Raw genomic sequence first — 27,270 nt, forward strand, 5'->3', positions numbered from 1 at the left:
TATGCCACGTGCAATAAACTGTTGCTTTGGAGTTTAAAGTGTGACTCAGCAATATTTTGAGAAATAGATTTTAAAAAGTCTAAACATCTGTATATGTAAGATAAAAAAAAAATAACAATTTGATAATAAAAGAGATAGATAGATAGATAGATAGATAGATAGATAGATAGAACAAAACTCTATATTTTTCTGATTATTGCTGCGGAAATAGTCAATTATTGTTATGTTTTGGGCTGTACTAAATGGTCGGACCTGGAAAAACATTTGGTATACTATAGACAGCCAAAGGTTATAACAAATCAAGGAGAAGAGTGCAAAAAACTGTCAGAGGAACAAAAGGCGTTTGGTTGGTTTCCTGGGCAAGAATCTTGACAATATTCATATTTGTTCTTATAATCCCTGGTGAAAAAAACAGCATGCTGGTAGGTATGTTTTGATGCTGGGATGCTGGTTAGGTATGTTTTGATGCTGGTTTAAGCTGGTCCTTAGCTGGTTTATGCTGGTCCTTTGCTGGTTTTTGCTGGTCCTTTGCTGGTTTATTGTGGTCATGTTGCTGGTCAAGGACCAGCATAAACCAGCAAAGGACCAGCATAAACCAGCTAAGGACCAGCATAAACCAGCAAAGGACTATCTTAAACCAGCACCAAAACATACCTAACCAGCATCCCAGCATCAAAACATGCCTACCAACATATGCTGGTTTTTTCACTAGGGATTTCTGGTCAGGTAGGTGAAATATTAGGCTTATATCTTAACTGATACTACTCATAAGTATATTTACCACCTATTAACTCTGCATCTGGGTAACTGACCAAATCGTGACATAAGTGTAAACCCTCTATAGAATCTGTCTGATTTATGGAGACCTATTGATACTAATAGCAGCCTACATTTTTCCCTCATTGAAAGTGTTTTTAGGAAGCTACTAGTTATGTAAAAATCAGGATTTTGAACTTATGTGGGTATGATTTTTTACAAAAAAGGAATTAAGTAAAATATTGTCAAATTTGATAAAGACTACTTGTTGTCAGTGTTAGCACTTATTATGTGACTTTATTAAACTATGACATTCAGTGTACCTTTTTCAAGCCAGAAACTGTCACTATAACGCATTACAGACTGTCAGCCACTTACGAGTAGGCATATTTAGTAAAAAGTTTAACTGTACTATTTAAGTACTATTTAACTGCTTTAAACGTGTAGCGCTACTGTCGTTCATCCTAGGCGTTAGATGGCGATGCGGCACCATAATCGTTTGCCTCTTGAACATGTAACATACAAGAAGCAGATCGCCGCTTCTTGTTAATTATCTGAAACATGGCGCTGTCTAGTGTATTGAGGGGTGAGTCTGCGGATTTTGCAGATCGCTTTAATCAGCCTTTTGCCCACGGTTGTGGCCTTAACCAGACGGATCTCGGCTTTGGAGCAGCCCTGGATGATAGTCTGAGCTTCGCCGTGAAACCGCTGGGTGAAGGAGATGAACCGGAGAGAAAAATCGAGTTTCTTCACGGCACGACCACCTTAGCATTCAAAGTGAGTTCGTTTAGCCAACAGCTAATAGCGTCTTGCCAGTTTTAAAGCTATTTTCTCCATCTTACGAGTAATATCTTCGTATCCGAAAATGTATTAAACATTCAGAAGCGTGTGTCTTTTATTAAACTCTCTTAATGTTTATACAGTGTGTGTAATGAATACAAAAAGGCTGAATGGAAAACTAGAGCAAGTGTCTGTTAGTTAACACTGCTTAGAGTCGCTAAGTACACCGGTGTTTACTGATTTAACTGGTTTATTTGACTAACGTAGTACTTTTGGAAAGTGAAAAGCGATATATATGAACTGATGAAGTGGTTTTGTCTGTAACTCCACAAAGACAGCTGAGCTAGCTATTCGTTTCAGTCACAATAACACCAAACTTGTGTATAATAAACAGAATTAAAACTTGGTTATAGTGCTAGAAAGTCTGTACTAATGTTTAAATAGGGGCTGATTACAGTATGAATAGATACAGACTCTTACTTTGGTCCGGAATGCCAAATTTAAGATATATAAGACATAATGACACAGCAACTAATGTGCTTTTTCATTGTGGCCTACAATGTCTAGTTGTTGCTGGTTCGTAAGTAGATGATCATATGCAGACAGAAGTTACACATTTAATATACTTAATTATTATAGTTAATACATTTTTTTAGTAGAGTAGAAGTGAGTTTGAGTTACTGACTAAACTGTTTACATGTTAAAACCTAACATTTTTAAAACTTAAACTATTAAAACCACCAGTTTATTGTCTTCAGTGGTGTAATGTGTTATTCATTGTGATTGTATTGAGTGATTGCTTAAAGCACTAAATTGCTTTTTGACTAAATATATTATTCACAAGTATGTGTTAGCATATTTTATTTTATTTTTTAAATCAAGTGTCAGTCTGTTTGTTTAAGTCAACAATATTCTTTCAGATAATAGTGTTGTGAAAAACAGCAGACAGGACAGTATAAGTGTGTTTTATGTTTTTGGGAGAATTCTTTCTTTTCTTTTTTTGGCATTAAAACAAAAGTCTGTATATGGCAACTTTTGCATTACTCTCAATGGAGAAAGATGCTTTACAGAACCAGATGGTTTAGTTTCATAATCTACCAGCTAATTACATCAAAGTTCAACAGCATTTTGTCATTTTCTTTTGTACTAACAATAATAAAATGTGTAAAAGTTGTCTTTCACAGTTAATATTAAATGTAGAAGATTCACCATCATATTTCTCTTATCTCAGTTTCAGCATGGTGTCATTGTGGCTGTGGATTCCAGAGCGACAGCCGGCTCATACATCGCTTCACAGACAGTGAAGAAGGTGATTGAAATCAACCCGTACCTGCTTGGCACCATGGCTGGAGGAGCCGCGGACTGCAGCTTCTGGGAGCGTCTGCTGGCCAGGCAGTGCCGCATCTACGAGTTGCGCAACAAAGAGCGCATTTCCGTGGCAGCTGCCTCCAAGCTACTGGCTAACATGGTTTATCAGTACAAAGGCATGGGCCTCAGCATGGGCACGATGGTCTGCGGCTGGGACAAAAGAGGACCAGGTAAATATCACATGCATGTGGTAAGCTCAAAGTTCATCCAAAAATGAAAACGCTAGCATGATTTACTCGCCTCTCAAATTGCTCCAAACCTGAATGAATTTCTTTTTTCTGGCAAACAAAAAATAAGATATTTTGAGCAATGTTGCTAACTGTTTTTTGTTTTTTTGGGAGAACTATCCCTTTAAGTGGATTTGACAAAGTTCTTGTAATTGATTATAATTATAATAATAATTATAATTAATATAATTGATTTAATACTAAGCTTCTTATAATAAAATTATATAATGCTTATAATATATAATATGTACAGATGTTTTATTATATATAATAAAATATCTAATTTACTTGATAAAGGTATATCGTTTATAGGTTAAAATTATATAATTTATATGTTGATATAATTGCTTTGGTACCGCTTGTATAACTTTTTTTGGAACTGGCAATTATGCTTTGACGTTGTTATTGATTTTCTTTCTTTTTTTTTTTTCTTTTCTTTTTTTTAATTAATCATATGGTGTCTAAGTAAATAAAATGCAAAGAATTAACAGTAGCACTTTAGTAAATATTAAAATGTGAAAAGTTCCACAGCTATTCACACATTCAACCTGCTTAATGTTCTCTTATAAAATTGTCCTGTGAGCCCTGGGACTGAGGATAATTACATATTTCATAATGCTATTTACAATAATATTTGCTTTTAATTAAAGGTGTTTTTCTGCTTTCTGCTTCCATCAAAAATGTTGATCAGAAACATTCCAGCTCTAATCTTTCTGCATCTGCAGTAGCTTTGTGGTGTAAAAGACTATCAGAAGGGACTTTTTTTTTTCCTTTTGGGCCATTTATGTTTTGACTGATTGCTGCAGTTGGCATGGGGACAAATTATGTGATTATTTTCTCTGCTGATTTGACCCTGCTTTTCTGCTGAAATAGCTTTGTAAAAATAGCTCTATCACCATAATTTCCTGCCAGTCTCCAGCAGTAGCCGGAAACTGGTTTTAATATGCAGCACCATGACTTTGTTTTTGAGATGAATCACAAACTTGCACATTAATGGACTCTCAAGACCTTTGCTTTTCTAGACCATGATTGATGTCCATTTTTCCTAATTGGACATTGCATTTAGATCTATAAGAGGCTTTTAATCTAATGGTCTTAATGGTGAGCTCTGCCCATTTTCAGTTCATTTTGTTTCTTCCTAACATAAGGTGTGCAAGCCTAAATGAAGCAAAACTGACTGAGACAGACGAAGATAAATTACTGCTACAAAATGTGGCTCTTAAGCGTGAGTGTGCAAACCTAGGAGTCCTTTTAGCCAGTACCACCAGATGGCGACATAGCGCTCTCCGGTAGTCATATATCCCTCAGTTGCAGACACTGGGGTGCTGTAACCGCTCTACATCACGGCCGATGTGTTTAAAGAGGCCCTGCACAGTGACACAGTAATGGGAAATCAATATGCCGGTGACTGTGGGCCAGGAGGGAGCAACGCCATGATGGACGCGGCTCTTAGCCAGGGCAATCGGGTTGCATGCAAAATTCCGTCAGCTTGATCAATTGGGGTTTATGTGGTGACACAGGGTAGCGTTGTTCCAAAAAAAAAAAAAACTACCTTTGCCTGGCAGGCACACAAAAGTATGTGGTAAATCTTCCAATCAATTTTGCAAGTATTGATTGCTGTTAGAAGTTCGAAAGTGGTACTGTCTGTTGCAATGCGTTGTGATTCAAGAGAGAGATAAACGTTGTGCAAATTAAATCAATCATGATTAAACAAACAACATTTACTGTGTTAACAATGTCTGCCACCCTTATTCCTGTGAGAAGGTGTCTGTTTGCTGTGAAGAGTAAATTTGATTTAAAAAAACTGTTCTGACAAAGATGGTGATAATAAAATTTAATGCACCACCGTTGATGCCCCAGCGTTTTAGCCTGCATAGTGTTAGAGCTGTTCTACAGATGCATTCTCTCTTTGCTGGTTCAGTTATGTACTCTGGTATCAGAAATCGTGTCAAGTGCTCCGATAACAAGTGGACTGTGCAAAATCCATGTAATTGTGGCCCAGTTTGTGATTCAATCACCGTGTGGTCCGAATGTTGTACTTGAATTCGGTTAGCAGTTAAAGTGATAGTTCATCCAAAAAGGTAAATTCTATCATTAATTACTCGCCCTCATGTTGTTCAAAACCCGCAAGGCTTTCGTTCATTCAGAACACAAATTAAGATATTTTTGATGAAATGCAAGAGCTTTCTGACATGAACTGACATGTTCAAGGCCCAGAAAGTAAGTAAGGACATTGTTAAAATAGTATATGTGACATCAGTGGTTCAACCGTATTTTTATGAAGCTATGAGAATACTTTTTGTGTGAATCATGGATTTACGCTTTGTGCTCCTAACTTAAATTTAGGAGCACAGTCCAAATTTCAGGCGCACATTCTAATCAATAATCAAAAAATCTGATCAAAAATTAGCCTTTCCATTACAAGGTGATATTTGACTTCTTAAAGTGATTTACAGGGTAATTTTTTATTTTATTTTTACCTTTAACTTTATTAAAAGCATGTCATCTTTTATGTCAAGTGTTTTAAATATATATTTTATTAGCTTAAAAATTTCTAATTAAAACAGAATAAGAACAAGTAGAATAAGAATAAGTTATCAATAAAATGAAATCCATATTAACAATTAATTTGTACTACAGAGGTAGCACAGAAGAACACAAAAGTGGCTTGTAGGTGTATTTTAATGTTTAATGAGGCACAGAGGTGGCATGAGTGCAGTCAAATTTATAAATTTATGTTGAGATGTTTGTTTTTATTATAAAATTTTTGAATATAGAAATTTTAAATGATTTAAATAACTGAATGGATTATTTAATAATGAAGCTAAAACTGCCAGTAGGTGGCGGCAAGTCACGGGTTTAAATACTGAATCATTCATTCATTTGATTTGTTCGAACGACTCATTTATTCAGGAATAAAACAACTGACTGTCTTTATGAATGAGAAATTGAATCATTGACTCACTAGATTTGTTTAAAAATGCATGTTCATTCATAAACGAAACACTGCTGTGATTGAATGGAGTTGCGACTTGTTACAAACTATTTTTGATGACAAAATAAAGAAATCAGGCAATAGTGTTATAGTCAGACAATGTAAGACACATAATATTAACTTCTTGTATATTGAACTGTTTTAGTAAATCAATATCTCATTTACAAACTCCCTTAAAAATCATTATTCATCGCGATCGCACAAAATTCCATTATAATCAACAAAGCTCTCTACACTGCACAATAAATCTCTTATTTACACTCTCACTTTATGAAAGGATTCATGAGATATGTCTGATACATTACTCAACGTTGCAAAAACAAGTAGAAACCTTTGAAGCTCCCCTCAGCGCAAACACAAATAAGCTGATCGGTTCTGTCACACTGGTGCTCCTAAATACTTTTACCAAATGCGACTGAAATGGTCGCACGGTAGAGCCCTGTGAATGTTATTTTATTGGGTGAGCTATCCCTTTAAGTATTGAGCTAAAACAACAGTGTAAACATCAGATGGAAAAAGTATTGAAAATTAGAAATTATAAACTAAAAATAGGTTGAAGTACTAAAATGACTAATAATAACTTGAATAAAATTTAAAATGTAAATGTTAAATATGCTAAAATAACACTGTTGCCAGCATGCATATAAAGTGGTTATATTTACATTTATTCATTAGGAGATGCTTTTATCCAAAGTGACTTACAAATGAGGAACACAACAAGCAATTCATCATAAAGAGGCGGTTAAACACGAGCAGTGCTTGTAATACAAAGTTTTAGGTATTGTTTAAAATAGTACATGTTAGAGCAAGAAAGGTTTAAGAAAAAGTGAAAAGTGTTTTTTTCTAAGTCGGATGCAGTTAAATGCTCACAAAAGAGATGAGTTTTTAGCCATCTGTTGAATATTGTCAAGAATTCTGTGTTCCGGACAGGGTTGAGGAAGATCATTCAACCAGCAAGGAACTGAACGAAAATGTTCTGGAAAATGATTTTGTGCCTCTCTGTGATGATTACGTGAGATGCATATTGAGACACAAGTGTTTACAAACCTAGTGTGACCCACTAGTCTCACAAAGTGTTTCACAAGTGATTTGATTCCTAGTTAAAGCAACTGTTATGATCTGTATTCTCCTTCTGTGTATTTCTACATTCTGCATTTATTTTGTTTCTACGTGTAATTTGTACTCCGATAGGTTGTTGTGCACCCACTGTGAAAGTATAGACAACTTCTGTCCTGCCAGGAGCTGCAAATATCAGCAGGGCTGCTATCTCAAAGACGTATGAAGCTCTTTCAACTGGCACCTTTTCATGTTGTGTAGACGCGGACTGGCGATATGCATGCATGCTTCGACGTCTGTACACAGAGTTGCTTTGCTTTCTGAGCAGCTGCTCTCATCAGCAGCACTCTTAACCAACCATGGCTGTGTGACAATCAGCAAAGCAGTCAGCCAATCACCTGTGTATATTCCTTCCTTTTGTCTCGAAGTTGCCATTCATACATGCAGACAGCCACACTTTTAGTCTAGCACATCTAACTGCCTGTCACCTTTGTGATGGAGTGCAAGGAGCCGGGCTGTCGTAACATCCCGAGATCGCTCCCGCTTCAGCGCCTCTGCTTTACGAGGGCTCGCAAATTCAAGTGCCTCTTTTGTTCACCTTTACTTCCCCACCCGTTCTCAGCGACGCAGGTAGCATGCCACGTCCGTTGTGTGATAAAATGATCCCAGGTGTTGTACGTAAAAAAAAAAAAAATCTCAGTCTGCTGAAGTACCCTCGTACTGCGCTCCTAATGAGAACCGGTGCCTTGCGGGTGAAAGAGACGTCCTATTGCATTTTTAACCTGTTTTTAGTCGTCACACTTGGCTCTACAAAATGGCAAATTACCCTGCATATATTCAGGGTGCTGTAACGATTATCAGGTCGAGCTAACGATGCGTGCAGAGGGTGTAATTTGCTTGTTGAAGACTTCTGAGCCTTACTTCCTAAGATTGTCCTTAAAATGTCTTTTTGAGACAATTCTTGAACTTTTACTTAAAGTTTCCAGGGTGCAAAAGGAACATTTTTAGATTACGTTTTCAGTGCTGGTTGAACTAGCTAGACCTTTAGACTGATGGCAGAAGGTCTGGAATCTGGCAGGTTTCATTGGCCAAGGGCCGCCCGATTAACATGTAAAGCAACCAATCATAGTCCTCCTTGTTTAGCGTCATGTTTAAGGGCAGTGTTTAAGTGACAGTGTAACGCTGATGTTTCTACAATAACAGACTGGCATACATCATTCAAGATTGATGTCTGTAGCCGTCAAGAGTCTGTACAGTGAACTTCACATACTTTCAGCGTTTAGATGATCCTGATCATTGTCACAGTTGTAAACACAAGAGCTTTCTTCTTCCTTGAGGGGGTTTGGTGTCACATCTGCTGAAAATGTATTCGGTCTCAAGCCATCTAAAATGCAGATGAGTTTCATTTGTCAGAATGGATTTGGAGAAACTTAGCATTACTTACTTGCTCACCAATAGATACTGTACTGTAAATGGTTGCTGTCAGAATGAGAGTCCTAACAGCTGATAAATAAAAAATCACAATGTTTCACAACATGACTTCAGTTCATCAATTAATGTGTTTGTAAGAAACAAGTCATTAAGGCGTTTACCTTTAAACTAGGGTTGTCCAAAGTACAGATGTCAGCACCAGTAAGTGCTGAAATTTTTAAAAATGTGACGATACCAGATAATTTACTTACCCCACTTGTCATCCAATATGCTTGTGTTTGTCTTTTTTCAGTTGTAAAGTTAAGGAATTATCTCCATATAGTGGACTTCGGTTCAAAACAATTAGGGTATGTCAAAAAGTCCCATGTCATTTTCTCCTCCAACTTCGAAATCGCCCTACATCGCTTTGTTAACCTTTTTTTTTTTTGTTTTTGTAAAGCGCGTTTGACCTTCTTTGTACGTTCACTTTGTAAACACTGGGATTGGTACTTCTGCAGCGAAGTAGGATGATTCTGAAGTTGGAGGAGAAAATGAGATGGGACTTTTTGACATACCCTAATTGTTTTGAACCGGAATGCACAGAGTGTGCATATGAGTCACAGAGCTAGACAAGACGAGCATTTGAGGCATTTTTGCTGGGATTTTTAGAGCCCTTTGAAGCTGCATTTAAACTGCATTTTGGAAGTTCGAACTCGTGGGCACCATAGAAGTCCACTATATGAAGATAATTCCTGAAATGTTTTCCTTAAACAATTTCTTCATGACTGAAGAAAGATGTGAACATCTTGGATGACAAGGGCGTGAGTACATTATCTGTACATTTTTGTTCTGGAAGTGAACTAATCCTTTAGGAGTGTAGAGCACCATCTGTTGTTAAAAACTAAGCTCAGAATTGATTCCAGAGAGAATCCTGACACATTTGGAAAATTGCAGAATTGATTCACGAATCAATTTTTATTCGTGACACCCCTACTCTGGTATTGTCACATTTTTTTTTTTTTTTTTTTTTTAAAAGTGTTAGTACCTACTTTTGACAACCCTACTTTAAATCAATGCTTCTGGCAAAAATACTAGTCTGTAATTCATAATAATGCTTCCATCAGTGGAAAAGTCCATCCCCTGTTGTCCTCTTACATCAAAATCCATCAATATGAGGACTCATATTTTTAGCTCGAAGCAACAGTGTGAAGTTCAAAATGTTGTGATGAAATGCACAGCTTTTTGATTTAAAAGATGTTAATTGATGGATTGTTTGATGGATTTGTGTTGTGGATTGTGATGTTTAAATATCTGAGGGAAGAACTCTTGGATGGCCTGAGGGTAAGTACATTTTCAGCAAATTTAAGTTTTGGGAAAGCTATTCCTTAAAACTGAGCTTTTTCCAGTATTAAGTGTTGCAAACGTTGCAGTGTGTGTGTGTATATATATATATATATATTTTTTTTTTTTTTTTCAGTTTCTAAAATCATGTACCCATTCACCCAAATATCATTTACTCATCTTCATGTTATTCTAAACCAGACTTTTTTTTTTCCTCTTCAGAACACAAAAAAAAGTAGCTATTTTTTTTTTTTTTTGGTCCATACAGTCAGTGGCGTCCAAATGTTGTTTCAGACCCCACTGACTTCCACTGTGTGAACAAACAGTCAAAACATTCTTCAGAATATCTTTTGTGTTCCAAAAGGTGAGTAAATGATGACAATTAATTTTGGGGTGAACCATCCGGTTAACAGTCCATCTGCAGCCTGGTTCTGCTAGTGCACAGATGGGACGTAGTCACCATTACTGTAGGAGTGCTCTTCATCATAGAGCACTTGAATCCCTGAGGTGATCTGCTGCTGGACCAGACAGTGACCCACCAGTTCACTGATTGTGATCTGCATCGTCCATCATGTTTGGTGAGAGGTCAGATCTTCAGGTATAGATCAATAATTAATTCTGGTGTTTTTGGAGCGATCAATAGCCCCCTCAGGCGCTGCCCCAGGCTGGATGCAATGTTTGCCCATGCCTGGTCAGCAGCTTGTCCTTAGCGTACTTAATATTACCAAGATGTAAGTTCTCTTTCTGGAGTTCTTTTTTTTTTTTTTTTTTTTTCCTAAAAGCTTTCATGCTGAAGCCCCTAGGTGCCCCCAAGACCAATCTCCAACTACCGAGCATCCGGTTGTCAGAAAAAAAAGTAATCAACCACCTGTTTCCCGTGATTCTGTTTCTCACATGTACTCACAGAGATGGATTTGACCTTGTATTGTTCAGAGCATTATTTATAACCTTGCGTTCATAACATTACATCGATCTACTGCTTTTTTTTTTTTTTTTTTTTTAACGCTTTCATCTTCCGTGGAGGCGCCTGCCTTTTAAACACAGCGGGATGTAAAGCAGTGCTGATGGTCTCTTTCTTCCTCTTCCGTTTGCTTTCATCTGATCGCAGGGCTGTACTACGTGGACTCGGAGGGCAACAGAGTGTGCGGAGACCTGTTCGCAGTTGGTTCGGGATCCATGTACGCCTACGGTGTCGTCGACAGCGGCCTTCGCTACGACCTGACCGTAGAAGAAGCCTGCGACCTGGGCCGCCGCGCCATCTACCAAGCTACCTACCGTGACGCCTACAGCGGAGGCCAAGTCAACCTCTACCGCGTTCACAGCGAGGGCTGGGAAAGGGTCTCGCAGGAAGACGTGCTTCAGCTGCACCTTAAATACCAGAGCGAGAAAGCATAAAAGGAGGGGTTGGGAGGAGAAAAGAGATGAGGGAAGAGGTCACACAGGCAGTTGGGTTTCAAAAGAAAGGATGAGACTGGTTAGATAAGGAATGAATTGCAGATTAGTGATATAACCTGAAAGGCACTTTGGTTAACTTAATGAAATCAAATCTGCTTTCAAGAAAGTTAATGCCAGGTTTTCTGTAAGAGCTGGCTCGTCTGTACATGAGAACATGAGCAAAGCTGTCTCACTCCCTCTCTTTTTCTCTTTCTCTCATCTCTCGAAGTTAGACCAGTTTCCGTTATTTCTCACATATGTTATTTGTCAAGTTTTCAACCAGTTTCAGTAGTATTACAAACCCAGCCATTGCTGTTCCACTTGTTGTTTGTGATTATAAAATAAGGGGGCGCTGTATCCCAATGGACATCATGACAAGCCAAAACTCCAGTTGGCCAGCTTTCACTGAGTAGGTGTGGGCTTCTGTTCTTCTCATCTCACATGTATCTGCAGTTACCACAGTTACTAAACCTGCTCTGAATAAACCTTGGATTTTTGCTATATAAGTGTTATTTTTTTTCTTTTGATCCTGATGTATCGTTTGGTAAGTGTTTTGACAGGTGTTTACAAGTTTGTGCAGTGGCTACGAAATGTATTCAGAATCTTAAGTCACAGTTGATATATGAATGACATTGCATTAGATAACAAAATATCAAACCAGCTGTATCTGCACAGTGCCAGCATATTTTCTCTACTACTTTTCAATAGAACTGCTTTTCTTGTCTATTTTTGCAGTTACTTTTAAGGTTTTTTTTCCCCAAGCTTATTTTAGTGGGGTCTTCAGAATGAAATTTTCATTTAATATTAACCTGTGTTCTATTTATGAAAAAAATATAGTCAATAGTAAAAAAAAATGGCTAATTTCAGCAGAAATGCCATAGGAAACATCTTATTCCATATAGGTTATTCAAATATGATATCAAATATTGTGTTGCGTTGAGAGCCACTCATCTAAGCCCTGCTGACATTAATTTCAACAGTGTATTTGTTGTATTATCGCTTCAAATCCATACTTATTGTCGAGAAGCTGTGTTTGTGCTAATCTTCATTAAAATAACTGTCACTTGGTTTGATATTTTATCAAATTAGGGCTGTCAATTAAATTGTGATTAATTATACATAAAAATGTGTTGGCAAAAATTACCGCAATTAATCATGCCCCCTGACCCGTAAGTAAATTCCTTAAGGGATTTTCCTACTTTGGGAGCAGTTGAAGCTTGAAATACCACCGTGTTTTTGCCTTAATGTCTTGGAATGTATCAATATTTTCTGAGAAAAGCCCCCAAATTAACACACTTGCTCTTTAATAGGAGTACCTATATATACCTATATATAATTATGAATGAATCAGTAGAGTTATAAAGTTCAGTAGAGGGTGGCAATCTCAGTCTTGCCCCCTTGAAATCACATTTGGTAGGGGGTGGTAATTTCAGTATTGCCCACTCAAAATCCCTTTCAGTAGTAGGTCGCAAACTCAGTCTTGCCCCCTTGAAATCACATTTGTTAGGGGGTGGCAATCTCTGTCTGGCCCCCTTGAAATCACATTCGGTGGGGGGTGGCAAACTCAGTCTCGCCCCCTCAAATCATGTTCAGCAGGGGGTGGAAATCTCAGTTGAGCACCCTCGAAATCACGTTCAGTAGGGGGTGGAAATCTCAGTTGGGCCTCCCTGAGGACATTGTTGTGGGCTTCTCTCAGCCTCTGGGCCTTATGCACTTTGCCCTACTTTTCTCCCTGTTTGCACCTGAAGCCTGTATGTAATGCAGTGCCATTCATACCTTGTGTTTTATTTCTAGGTGAAATAAATTAGCATATTGGGAATACCTATATATAGTTATGAATTAATTATATCACGTTCAGTAGGGGTAGCAGTCTCAGCCTTGCCCCCTCAAAATCACATTTGGTAGGGGGTAACGTTCTGAGTCTTGCCCCCTCAAAATCACATTCAGTAGGGGGTAGCAGTCTCAGTCTTGCCCCCTCAAAATCATGTTTGGTAGGGGGTGGCAATCTCAGTCTTGCCTCCCCGAAATCATGTTTGGTAGGTAGCAGCAGTCTCAGTCTTGCCCCCTTGAGATCATGTTCAATGGGGGTGGCAGTCTCAGTCTTGCCCCCTCAAAATCACTTTCGGTAGGGGGTAGCAGTCTCAGTCTTGTTCCGTTGAAATCACGTTCAGTAGGGGTGGCAAACTCAGTCTTGCCTCTTCAAAATCATGTTTGGTAGGTGGTAGCAGTCTCAGTCTTGGCCCCTCGCAATCACATTTGGCAGGGGGTGGCAATCTCAGTCTTGCTCCCTCAAAATCATGTTTAATAGGTGTGGAAATCTCAGTCTTGCCCTATCTGAATCACATTCAGTGGGGGGAGGCACTCTCAGTCTTGCCCCCTTGAAATCATCTTCAATAGGGGGTGCCAATCTCAGTCTTGCCCTCTCTAAATCATGTTTGGTAGAGGGTGGCAATCTCAGTCCTGGTAAGATCATTGTTGTTGACCCCTCTCAGCCTCTGGGCCTAATGCACTTTGCCCTTCTCTTCCCCCGGTTGCAACGCACCTGCAGCCTATATCTAATGCAGCTCCATTCATACATTGTGTTTTATTTCTAGGTGAAACTTTTAATGTCAGCTCAGATGGGATTTTAAAAAAAAATACTACTATTTTTTGTAATGGGATTCGTTTTGGCCATCTTGCCCATTTGTCTCCATCAGGACAGGAATTCTGAATATTTTCCTCTTCACTTTTGCCTGAGGCCCTGAATTAAGTGTCTTACTTTTTCCTTCCTCTTGCCATCTCTGCTTCGTAATAGTATTTTAGAGATGCAAATAGTGCATTGTGTCATTGTCTGCATTGGTCTTGTCTTGTGGGCTATTAGTGCTTGCTCTTGCTGAACTGAAGTAAACAATCTCTAACACCTTAAGCTGACAGGGAAAATAGTGATAGTATTTTGTGCTGTTCTGCAATTGTCCTCCGGCTTTCAGGTCTATGGACTTAGTCCTTGGATGTTTTTTTTTTTTTTTTTTTTTTTTAATTAGAGGTGGAATTTATTTCGGATTTTCATTTCGGCACACCTAGTTTCCCAACACCAAATGTGTTCTATCACATTGTTTTACACCAAATGTGTTCTATCACATTAATGGCTAGTTAGCAGATGGAAAGCAAATGGGATTCCAATAAATGTAAATGGGGAGTTCTTCTCCATTACTTTGCTTGGAGAAAATGAAGAGATGAGAGTTGCTTACAACATGACTACAAATCACATTTGCTAATCATGTTTTTGAAGTCATTTAGTTGCAGAACATCTGCAGCATCAAACACGTATTCGTTTTGAGTGGTGAAATGAAATGTTGGGCAGGTCACTCTTGAAAGCACTTTGAATACTCATCAACGATCTACTTTAATTATGCGTAATGGTTAGCTTTTAGGAAATGCAGTTCACATGTATTATCGGAAAATATTGTTGTTGGGTGCACTGCAATGGGAGAAGCACTGGTTAGCCTTGATGACCCAGTTACCATTTGTCTCTCTCATGAGTAATTTGTATGAACCTCCACTTCAAGGTTTAAAAATGTAGGAAGAGCCACTTGAAATTTCAAAACAGGCGTGCTTGTTGGTGATATTTATGGATCATCTTCACACTATTTGTCCTGTGATTCAACAAGCATTGTGATACAATCCACGTAAGTCTGTAGTGATTTGGATAGTCAAACTGTATCTAACCAAAGCCAAACCGAAGAATAGGATTGTGTGAGAGACCAGCTGGTTAGTTTGTTAGGTGCCAGCGAGATGATTTTCACAGTGTCAAAAAATAACCCCAATGCACCCACGTGCCACCATCTGTCAGGTGGCCATAGTATACACGATAAATCTCTCTTGCTTTAATTTGATCTTCTCCAAATTTAATTTGTTTGAATTTCACAAAATGTACCATGATGAGAAAAACATCTTAGACCAGCTTAAGATGGTTTGCTGGTGTTAAATATTATCCAATCCTGTTCAGGCTGCTCATATTGAAGGGCATGGGACATTTTACAGCAGATCAGGCTTGGAGATCAGCTTAAACCCACTAAGACTAGCAAATTATCTTCCCTCTGCTAACGCAGTCATTTTTTAAGGCACTTTCTGAAATAGTGTTTCAGGTTTTCTTGCTCAATTGTTTCATCTCTAACAACTAAGACCAACTTCAGCAAACTTTCAAGGTAATTAGATTCACGCCTGGTCTTCATGCTAACTTTTTTTCGATAGTCACTTTGATGATGGTCTCCCAGCCTGGTTTTAGAAGGGTTTTGGACACATGGATCAGGCTGGGAGATCTTAAACCATCCAAATTTAGAAAATCAGCACTGGTTTGGAGACCATCTTATGCTAACATCAGCAAACGATCAAACTGTTTTTCATCAGCGTGGTCAGGTTCAGTCTTAAAATGTGTTGTGGGTTTCTCTTCAAGAAAAATGTAATTCTGGAAGATGTAAGTACACATCAAAGAGAAAAATACAGTGAGACGTGTGTAAGTCTGTGATTGTGATTGAATATACGAAAATAAAACGTGTTTTTTCTCCGCTTCCACAGCTGTTCTGGATCGAAAACAAATGAGGGGTCAATTTAGCAGGAAATCACTCTTGGTGTGATGCAGTGTCCACCTAAAGACTCTCGAGGCTTTGTGTAATCAGCGTGCTTCAGTCCTTGATCTTGCGCGTCAGCTCGCGCCTCTAGTAATTGCGTTTGGTGCCACTCGCGCATCCTTCTTTCTCTCCTCCTGCGTGCGTGAGGAGGCTGCTGCTCTCGCCTCGTGGTGAGAGGTGCCGTTTTTCATCTCTCTGCGCGTGACGGACACGCTCTTGTCATTCCTGTTGCGTGTCCCATTCACCCCCTCCTTATTTCTTCTCCTTCCTTTTTATAATAATATTTCAATAATTGCGGGTTTGCTCATTAATTCCAATGAAAAGTGGTTTAAAAATAAATCTAAAAACCTTGCATTATCAGGTGATCTTGGGCCAAATTCTGTATGAATTTTCTTTTGTAATGCACAGCTGGCCAGTGTCGTGGGGCCTTTAGGCTGCATTTACACTGAAAGTCTTAATGCACAGATTCAATCTTTTGCCCATATTCGTTTTTTTTTTATTTTATTTATTTTTTTTGTGGCCCTTCTGTTTACCCAGATAGCACATGTACATCTGCAATATGTTTGTTAAAGATCACTTGATCTGGAAAGCATCTGCTGTGTACAAACATCTGACAGACGTCTATAAGATGTCAGTTTTACATAAATCCTAAATCATAAACATCTTAGACATCTAATTTGTCTATTTGACATCTGATAGGAAATGTCCTATAGACATATTGCAGATGAGCAAACACTCTCAAAAATACGTCTTGTAGAAGTAAATGCAGACGTCAAATAGACGTCTCTGAGATGTACGTGTGCTATCAGGGGACTGTATCCGATATCTGTTTGTCTGTCTGTCTACTGTCATTGAAAATACTATTTCAAAAATACATCCTATTTCACACTTCTAATTAACAGGGCTAGCACTGTTTTTAACCCTGTGTTACAAAACCCTGCTCTAGAGACAAGACAACCAATTATTAACTGCCTTACAACTTATCTCATTAAATATTCATGTGCTGTGTTCAGTCATAGAAGCTTTACACTGTGTTGAGTCTCCATATCTGTGTGGAACAGTTAAAAATTTTGTGTAGCAACACCAAACATGTTAATTGTAGTGATAAAGAGACTATTTTTGCCTCGTGTTAAGGATCAATATTTTAAGTTAAAAAAATAAATAAAGGGATAGTTCACCCAAAAATGAAAATTCTGTCATTAATTACTTACCCTCATGTCGTTCCAAAACTGTAAGATCTTTGTTAATCTTCGGAACACAAATTAAGATATTTTTGATGAAATCCAAGAGCTTTCTGACCCTCCATAGACAGCAACTCAACTACCACGGTCAAGGCCTAGAAAGGTAGTAAAGACACATTAAAATAGTCCATGTGACTTCAGTGGTTCAACCTTAATTTTATGAAGCTACGCAAATACTTTTTGTATGCAAAGATAACAAAAATAACTTTAATCAACGATTTCTTTTCTCCTCTGTCCTTGCTACGTTTCTGTGCCTGGACCATAGTAGTATCCTTGCAGTCTATGGAGGGTTAGAAAGCTTTCGGATTTCATAAATAATATCTTAATTTGTTCTGAAGATGAACGAAGGTCGTACTGGTTTGGAATGACATGAGGATGAGTAATTTAATTTTTGTTTTTGGGTGAACTATCCATTTAAGCTTATTTGACAGTGTTTGTGGCATAATGTTGATCACCACAAAAAAGAAAACGTCTTGACCCTTATTTTCGGGCCCATTTGTGGAGGATTTAAAGGCAGAAACGAGTGTTGTATATGTGTTTTTTTTTTTTTACACTAAAATGATGCAAACACATTATTCACATCATGTCGTTATACCATTAAAACAGTATTTTAATATTATGGATTATCCTCATTCATTTCCACTTTAAGTGGCTCACTGAAACTCTGCTCACTGAGACTTTATTTATTTATTTTTATTTATTTATTTTTTTTAAGAAATTGTGAGCCAAGTGGATTAGTGAGGTAATCAACATTATGCCACAGGCGCTGTCAATTGATCTTAACTTGTTGTGAACCTAGAATATTTCTTTAGGTCTTTGGAGACAGAGAGCATTTTCGAGAGCGTATCTACAACATGTTCACAGATGGACAAGCAGCTATTAAAATACTTTGCATGCTCATTGCATGCTGTGTTTGTTCAATCAGTGTTATCAACCTTATAAATATGCAAATAACAACTTTAATCCAGGGTTTAAAAATGTGAAATCTTGAAAACTGACTACACTAGATTAATTAGTAACCCAGGGTGAAGTACGAACAGTGTGAAACAAGGCAACCAAGGATTACGTTTATCCAATGAAAAAAATGAATTTATTTAAATTGTAAATGTCTGAAGAATGTGGTTAACCAAACAGTTTTGGGCCCCACTGACTTACAAAATAAAAACGCTATAGAAGTCAATGGGGACCAGAAAGTGTTTGGTCACCAACATTCATCAGAATATCTTCTTTTGTGTTTAGAAGAGAGAAATTTATACAGGGTTTGGGCAACTTGAGGGTGAGTAAATCATGACACAATTTTCATTTTAGATGAACTATCCTTTAACAACAAAGCCCAAAATATTATATTCAACTGTGTGACCCTGGACCACAAAACCAGTCATAAGGGTCAATTTTTTTGAAGATTGAGATTTATACACCATCTGAAAGCTGAATAAATAAGCTTTACACTGATGTATGGTATTTGGCAGAGATACAACTATTTGAAAATCTGGAATCTGAGTGTGCAAAAAAAAATCTAAATATTAAAGAAACTTTCAGAACAACAATTTACAAATAATTTACTCACCCCCTTGTCATCCAAGATGTTCTTGTCTTTCTGTCTTCAGTGTTAAAGAAATTATGGTTTTTGAGGAAAACATTTCAGGGTTTTTCTCCATATAATGGACTTCATTGGTGCCCCGATTTTGAACTTCCAAAATGCAGTTTAAATGCAGCTTCAAAGGGCTCTAAACAATCCCAGCACAGGAAGAAGGGTCTTATGCAGCGAAACGATCAGTAATTTTTTTCGAAAAATAAATATTTGTATACTTTAAGCACAAACGCTCGTGTAGCACAGGCTTGGGGATGCGCGTCCACGATGCTACGAATTACTGATGGGTCGTTCTTGAACGATTCGTTTGTTTTGAATGAATCATTAAAGTGACTCAGGAAGACCCAGGTAAACAATGAATTAATAGTTTCTGTTTCTTATAGCATTATCATTTTGTCTTGTTTGTAGTGTGATCAACGTTTGTGTAAGCAGTAGATGTGTTAAAGAAGTAACACGTAACATTTTAATTATATTTTGCTAAAATGAACGAAATGACTCAAAAACAGATTTGTCCATTTTGCTGAACGAGACTCAAAGGTCCAAGTCTGTAAAATGATCAGAACTTTACTATGAATGACGTCTAAGTTCATCGTCTGTGTACTCCACCTCAAAAAGGTAGAGTATGGCGAAAAACTCCATCTTATTTTCTCCTACATCTTTAGAATCCTCCAACATTGTTGTACCTTGTTGTTTGCAAACAGCGTTTGACTTACTCGCACTTCCTTTGTCTTTGCACGTTTGCTTTGTAAACACTAGGTCTGTAGTTCCGCGTGACCTTTCGAAGTGATTCAATAGTACGTAGTGTTGTGAACGTGCATTGCAGAGCCTGTGCTACACAAGCTTTTGTGTTTACGAAGTATACAAATTTTGATTTTCTGAAAAAAATGACAGATCGTTTCACTAGATAAGACCCTTCTTCCTCGGCTGGGATTGCTTCTTTGAAGCTGCATTTAAACTACATTTTGGAAGTTCAAAATCAGGGCACCAATGAAGTCCATTATATGGAGAAAAATCCTGAAATGTTTTCCTCGCTTCTAAAATATGTATTTTAAAATGTAACACCATGCACTTTATAGCAACAGGAGCAGACACCTTTGTGATTGTTGGTCAAGCTAAATGCCTGTGAAATTGTGTTCGATGATGGGGGTTTCTGATGATAATGATAAAGAAGCTGGAAAAAGATCCATCATTAGTCATCACCTGTCTATTTCACAGTGCCTATTTCGACACAAGCTTTTCACCTCTGCTCATGACTTGACTCTATAAATGCAGCATGTCTGTTTGTTTTATTATCAGTGTCTCTATTTCAAGTGGTGCGGTAGCCCTGGGAGGGAGACGGTGAGGCGGGCGATGCCGTTGTCAGAGGAGCAGCCTTTAAGACTGATGTTTGCAGCTGTGGTCAGTTTGCTTTTGTGTATTTTTGTTCCTTTGCACTCTGCGTCCTTTTGAGCATGCCCCACGGACACGACCGGCAAAAAAGCCCTTTATTGCTTTTCACAGCGGGTCACGGAGTATGCAGCGCTGTGCATCAAGCTAAATCGCATAGGCTGGATGGTGGGACAGCAATGGTGTGGGGGATTGCTGTCAGCTATAGAAAGTAGCCCACTGAGCAAAACACCACTACCATATACTTGCTTTTCCATCCGATTAAGTGTATGTAATAGAAGTTATTTACATGTGTTTAGCATGCATGAAGGACTCATTATTATTATTATTATTATTATTCTCTGTATAATCAGCCTTAACCTATTTATTTGTAAAAACTCTTTTGCATGTTAATCTTTCTCTCTCAGGCTCGAAATACCCTACTATCATGGCAGAATATTGTTTACAGAAAGTCTTGCTGCATCAGCGACCATACCTCCTGTGTTTTTTTCTTCTGTTGCCTATTTACAGAGCTATATAAAGTATTTAGTATTTAGACGTCAGTTTCTATAGTCTCTTTCTCACAGCCTTAAACATTGACCAAAGCCAAAAAAAACACCAAACATACAAAAGTATGGTACTGTATATCTAAAGAAACTTGGTTATGACTCTGATACTAGTCGGTTCTCAATATATGGGCAATTTTATTTCAACCGGACAGGTTTAGTTTCCTGAATCTAATTACCTACTAAAACTTGTTTTTTTGCTTTCAAAAGCAGTTACTTTTTCACAAAGGCAATAGAAGTAATTGTTGACACCTTCGATCAAATAAATGAAATTCCCCTGTGTCCTTTGAGTAATATAAAATTTTATCAGACCATTCAGGAAAAAAAAACTTCAAAACTTCACAACTTCATATCATTCAGTGAGAAGTTGCAATAAATAAAAGAAAATCAGAATGGGGCCAAAGTTTACATATTAAGATGCATTTGAGGGGAGGGGCTCACCGATAGGTCAGTTATGCCTGACTACGCCACCTTGGGAATCTCACCGAAGATTTTACCCATGAGACTACCCTGTGACAAGCAAGACGTGGAGACACAGGTATCACTCAATAAATACAACATGTTTTTTTAGGACAATATAAAAACAATAAAAAAAGTTGCAATAGTGAGAAGTATGAAACATCAACTCTTAAGCCTTGCATCAACATAAATCACGGCCAAGATTACAGGGAAGACTCTTCGATAATAAATGACCTCCTAACCTACACTGCACAATCACGTATCAAGAAAGAGCCCAGTGCACACAGCAGACCACAGCACTCACTCCACCACCACCACCTAACAGGTATAGTCACAAGAAAATCCCCGCCCCAACCATTCACCTCTGAATTTAGTTGCATTTGGATTTCACCTTGTTAGGAGGTAACATGCTTTGATTCTTCAAAAAACTGTTTCAGTTTCAGTGATACCTACAATTTTATGCACATCTTAAAAGGCTGAGCAACTGCTGTTTTGACTTGAAAAACTGAATCAAACACAATCTCTTGAGTTGTAGGATTAGTTGTTTAAAAATGAAAAACATGCGTGTTATTGCTTATATTGCTTATTCCGATATACTAAACTGCTTTCATTACACGTGACCACATTCTTTAACCACCTCCTCCTCCCTTTTTGTTATAGAGTGTTATAGAGTTGTTTTTTTTTTTTAGAGACTATTAGGCACCTAAAAACTATTAAATGGGTAAGTCAAATTAAAATTAAACATTTAATTCATTTGAGATCAATTAAATAGAGCTCTTACAAGTCTGCATGTTTTAAGGAAACTACAGAATTTTATTTAGTAGAAAAATTCAGGTACTGTATATTTGTTTATATAGTATTCAAATGATTGTCTTTGGTAGTTCACTCGTTATACTATGTATGTAAACCTTTCAAAGCACTCTGACTACTTTGAATGCCATGGGAAATTGCACTGGAAAACAGAATAAGCTGTATCCTGGAAGGAGAACATGCATCATGTACCACAGTACAACGATGGATCACTGAAGATCTACGATGAAGGATTTAGACCATCTTCTGGTGGCATGCTCGGTCCAAGAGTCTATTTGAGACGGAGTAAAGAGAAAGCTTCTCATTACCCTGATTATGCTGGAAGAGAACAGCTAGCGATGCTCAAAGTAAAAGTTTGAGTGGGAAAAGTGAAAAGGATTGATTATCAGGATCATCCCTTACAGAAAGCCTGCTATCGACAAGGTTATGACACTGCTTGGGTTCCCCCAAACTGTGGAATGGTACGCAGTGGATTAGAAGAGAACTGTGTTTATGATCTGAGCCGGATCAGGGTTCTAGGGATTACTGAAAGCACAAGAAACCATTATAGATATTGCCAGCTTTATTCTGGCACCTACATTTTCGGTTATAAGTAAATGCTCTACCACAGAGTAGCTCCTTATCTTTGGAAGTTACTTGCAATGCTTAGTATTTAAACATCAAAGCACATTGATAAAAGTTCCCTTTCGAAAAGGAAGTATACTTTAATTTTATTCAAGTTCAAGTATGTTTTCCAAGCATAATTTAAGTAGTAAGTATGCTAAATAAATAAGCATACTTAAATTAATGTTCTAGCAGTATACTAACAAGTACTTTTTTTTTTTTTTGTGAGGTTAGAGGGAAAATTCAGCAGCTCATACAATCAGGGTTTGAAATTAACACCTGCCAACCCACCAAATGCGGGTAAGAATGAGCTGTGGCAGGTAACGTTGTCACATGCATGTGGCGTGGTACGTCACAATTCCTGGATAATAAACTGATACCTTGTTTTATTTATGACTTACTGACACAAAGTACAAATGATTTGCAACGGTCGCTGATTTGCAAAATGTTTGGAACGGAACGCAAAAATAACATATAGGAGAATAACAGGAGAAAATTGTGTCAAAAATAAATGGCTCCTACACCGTAAAAAAAAAAAAAAAAAAAAAAAAAATGTACAATTTACATTAAAAAATTTGATTAAAAACATGAAATGTGAAATTTAACACAGGAAATTCTGTAAATGTCAATTTACGGTTATTTGCTGTAAATTAAACATTCTTTTTCACTTCCAAAAATGGTATAATACCATAAAATTACATGTAGTGTCCAATACAGTTTTTTATCTTACAGCAGGGGAACTTACCATTAAAGGGATAGTTCACCCAATGTTTGATGTTTATCTGCTTACCCCCAGGGCATCCATGTAGGTGACTTTGTTTCTTCAGTAGAACACAAACGAAGATTTTTAACTCAAACTGTTGCAGTCTGTCAGTCATATAATGGCAGTCAATGGCTCCCAAATCTTTGAGAGTAAAAAAAAAAAATACATAAACAAAACCAAATTAAACCCTGCGACTCGTGACGATACACTGATGTCCTAAGACAAGAAACAATTGGTTTGTGCGAGAAACTGAACAGTATTTATATCATTTTTTTTTATTTTTACCTCTGATTCACCTCTATGTCCTATATGGCGCGTGACATATGTACGCACTCTGGCGTAGTATACGCAAGCATCTGAAGCGATCTACGCTTATCCATCTTATTTTTCAATGCGGAAGTAAGCTGTTTTCTGGTAATGTGTTAGACGTCCAGTTCATAATCCGCCATAGGGAAATAATGAGAAGAATATCGAAGTGCAGTAAACGGTAAAACAGTTTGCACTTCAAACCAGTATGTTCATAATTAAGATAATACATTAAAATAATATGGTAAGACACACCAGTTTGCAATATCAAGCAGCAAAACAAGCTTTTTGTGCAGCTAAAAATAGCTGGAAGTGGATGAGACCGTAAGTCAAAAAAAAGACAAAAAAATTGCAAATGGCTGCACCCACTCTTATGGGAAAAATAAGGTGGATAGGTCACTCATTGTTTACACAGTGCACAGAGATTGCGGACGTGTTCACTGGCACTGTGAAGATCTAAAAATATTTAGAAGTACAGGTCATCGCAATGCAAGACGATTTTTGACAAATATTTTTTGCCCAACCGTAATTATTTGAACCAGAATACTCAGAGCAATAAGTCAGAGAGATGGAGGAAGCAGCCGCAGCAGCAGCAAGTCTTCAAGCTTCAGGGAGACAGAGATCTCTTCAAAAGTGGTGGTGTTCTTGTAGTAAGTGTTATGAGATGCCAACAGAAGTGGAGAGCATCTGTAAGCGCAGATCGCTTCCGGCGCTTGCGTATACTACGCCAGAGCGCGTACACATGTCACGCGCCAGATGCCGTGTATGCGCTCAGGACAGTTGGACAAATAAATTAGAGGTAAAAAATAATATAAATACTGTTCAGTTTCTCGCACAAACCGATCGTTTCGTGTCTTTGGACATCAGCGTATCGTCACGAGTTGCAGGGTTTAATTTGGTTGTGTTTGTGTATGTTTTTTTACTCTCAAAGATTTGGGAGTCATTGACTGCCATTATATGACTGACAGACTGCGACGGTTTGAGTTAAAAATCTTCGTTTGTGTTCTATTGAAGAAACAAAGTCACCTACATCTTGGATACCCTGGGGCTAAACAGATAAACATCAAATTTTCATTTTTGGGTGAACTATCCCTTTAACCAGCGAATAGGTTTTTGCTGTAGCATTTTTACCGCTGTCATTTTGTGAAAGTGTAGCCCCTACACAGGTTGCATTTGGGAGTGAGACAAGAAACGCTTTCAGGCTCTGTGTCACGCCAAAGTGGCAACTGGCAACCATGCTTGTGACGTAAAACAGTCTCAGCTTTCATATTTTTGTAAATTTTAATATGAAATTAAAACAATAAATACTGTTTTGGCGCACTTAACGTGCAGTAATTTGTTGCAGCGCCTCTTTATTTTTTAAGATTATATCACAATATACCGCTATTGTGAATTTCTGTGGAAACTATAATCGTGTAGTAAACAATCTGATATCGTGTCAGCCCTAGTTTGCATTCAGATCTGTCTCAATCCAATCAACAACCGGATAATAGAACCAATTTTTTATTTATTTATTTTTGGATAATCTATTTTACTCAGTTGAAACGTGAAATTATTAAGCCTGACATGAGATACTTTTATTTGTAAAAATGTATATAAAATGTGTATTTTATATTAAATGTTTTTTTGTTGAGTATCATATCTGATACATCAGGCTTTTATGGCCCATATAGTATGATGTAAGAGAATATGGAGCTCATACGCTAGGAATAAACACCTCAATTTTACTCAGAGACCCAAGATGAGCAAAATATGCAATTTGGTGCAATTGCTGCTATTTATATGGCCGAATAGTAAGATGAAAGCTTGTAATGTAAGTCAGTGAGATCTTTAAACATTATAGCAGAGTACTTGCATAAAATGCACATAAATATCACTTGTCACTTTCTATCTCCCAATAATGTCTTACTAAGATGATATCTAAATGCCTAGTTTTATTGTCAAAGATCTTTCACACTCACATTTGAAAAAGATTAAAAAAAAAAAAAAAAGTTGTATAAATAATCAAGTAAACCTAAGTTGCATCAGTCCAGTAAGTGTTCAACTTTAAATATTAGGGTACAAACAATACAAAACTTATTCTTATGTATACTTTTAGTATACATATACATATACACTACCAGTCAAAAGTTTTTCAACAGTAAGATTTTTATTTTTTAAAGAAGTCTCTTCTGCTCACTAAGCCTGCATTTATGTGATATTTTGACTATTTAAAATAACTGTTTTTCTATTTGAATATACTCCTGTGATTTCAAAGCTGAATATTTACCATCATCAGTCACTTGATCCTTTAGAAATTATTCAAATATTCTGATTTGCTGCTCAAAAATGTTGCTGCACATTTATTATTAGTATTATGTTGAAAACAGCTGAATAGAATTTTCAGGTTTCTTTGATGAATAGAAAGTTCAGATCAATTTAAAGCATCCTTGCTAAATAAAAATAAAACTTAAAAAAAAAATGTGTATAATATTACAAAAACTTTTTACTTCAGATAAAAGCTGATCTTTGGATCTTTCTATTGGTCAAAGATGCCTGAAAAAAATGTACTCACCCATTTTAAATATTGATAATAATAAAAAATGTTTCTTGAACAGCAAATCATATATTAGAAGGAATGATTTCCGAAGGATCATGTGACACTGGTGTAACGATGCTGAAAATTCAGCTTTGAAATCACAGGAATAAATTACATTTTAAAATATATTCAAATAGCAAACAGCTATTTTAAATACTAAAAATATTTCAAAATTTGACTGTTTTTGCTGTACTTTGGATTAAATAAATGCAGGCTTGCTGAGCACAAGAGACTTCTTTAAAAAAACATAAAAATCTTACTGTTCAAAAACTTTTGACTGGTAGTGTATACAATACTAAAGATTTCACTACAAATAGACACATTATACTAAAAGGAAACTATCAAACAGATTACAGAAATGTAATAGATTGTACAAACAGGTTTTTCCAGCAATATTTTGATCATGTTGATAATTTAGAAGCCTAAATTATCCAATATGATACAGTTGGCTTTATAGGGTTAAATACTGAAGTACATGCGGCACAGCAGCACCATTCACTTGGCCGATCATTCATGCCTGTGTACTCATACAGAGTGCATTTCCTCCACTAGTTCGGATAGTTTAACATCTTTGTGACTGCTGTGACAGGGATGTTAGATATGCAGAAGCAGCCTCCTGCTCACCTAAGGCCCGAGTCTCTGAGGCGTGAAGTCCTCTCCTTTCCTGTAGTTTCCTACTTAATCTCCCCCGAGCGTCCTGTCTCATCGGCCATCTCCCCTGCGCTCCTGTTCAGGCTAATCAATGCCTCAACCCTCCTCACGGCGGTGGAGGACTAGCCTTAATTAAGGCCCTCCAGCTCGTTACTCAAGCCATTCCCCTCCGCTGCAGGCCTCTCCACCGTCACCGCACTTGTAATTCTCCTAGCCCGCGACATGAGGGTAATGAGAAGGGATGCGTTTGTCCTGCCACCACTGATGGATGATCTAGTGGGCAGGACGTAAAGGCGCTGATTGACAGCCGCTGGACAGGATTGGGTATAATTGACGGATCTAGTAGTGGATTGCGGGAAAGTT

General features: G+C 37.5%; 1 protein-coding gene across 1 annotated transcript; it reads left to right on the forward strand.

The window, feature by feature from the left end:
* The first annotated feature begins 1,281 nt into the window (after positions 1-1,281).
* psmb5 (proteasome 20S subunit beta 5) lies at positions 1,282-12,435 on the forward strand. The gene is made up of 3 exons (XM_051094676.1): positions 1,282-1,533; positions 2,768-3,074; positions 11,042-12,435. Exons 1-3 carry the CDS (start codon positions 1,318-1,320, stop codon positions 11,326-11,328), a joined length of 810 nt encoding a protein of 269 aa, XP_050950633.1. The 5' UTR covers positions 1,282-1,317; the 3' UTR covers positions 11,329-12,435.
* The last annotated feature ends 14,835 nt before the right edge of the window (positions 12,436-27,270 follow it).

The sequence above is a fragment of the Labeo rohita genome, chromosome 2 (genome assembly GCF_022985175.1).
Source record: "Labeo rohita strain BAU-BD-2019 chromosome 2, IGBB_LRoh.1.0, whole genome shotgun sequence".
Classification (NCBI taxonomy): Eukaryota; Metazoa; Chordata; class Actinopteri; order Cypriniformes; family Cyprinidae; genus Labeo; species Labeo rohita.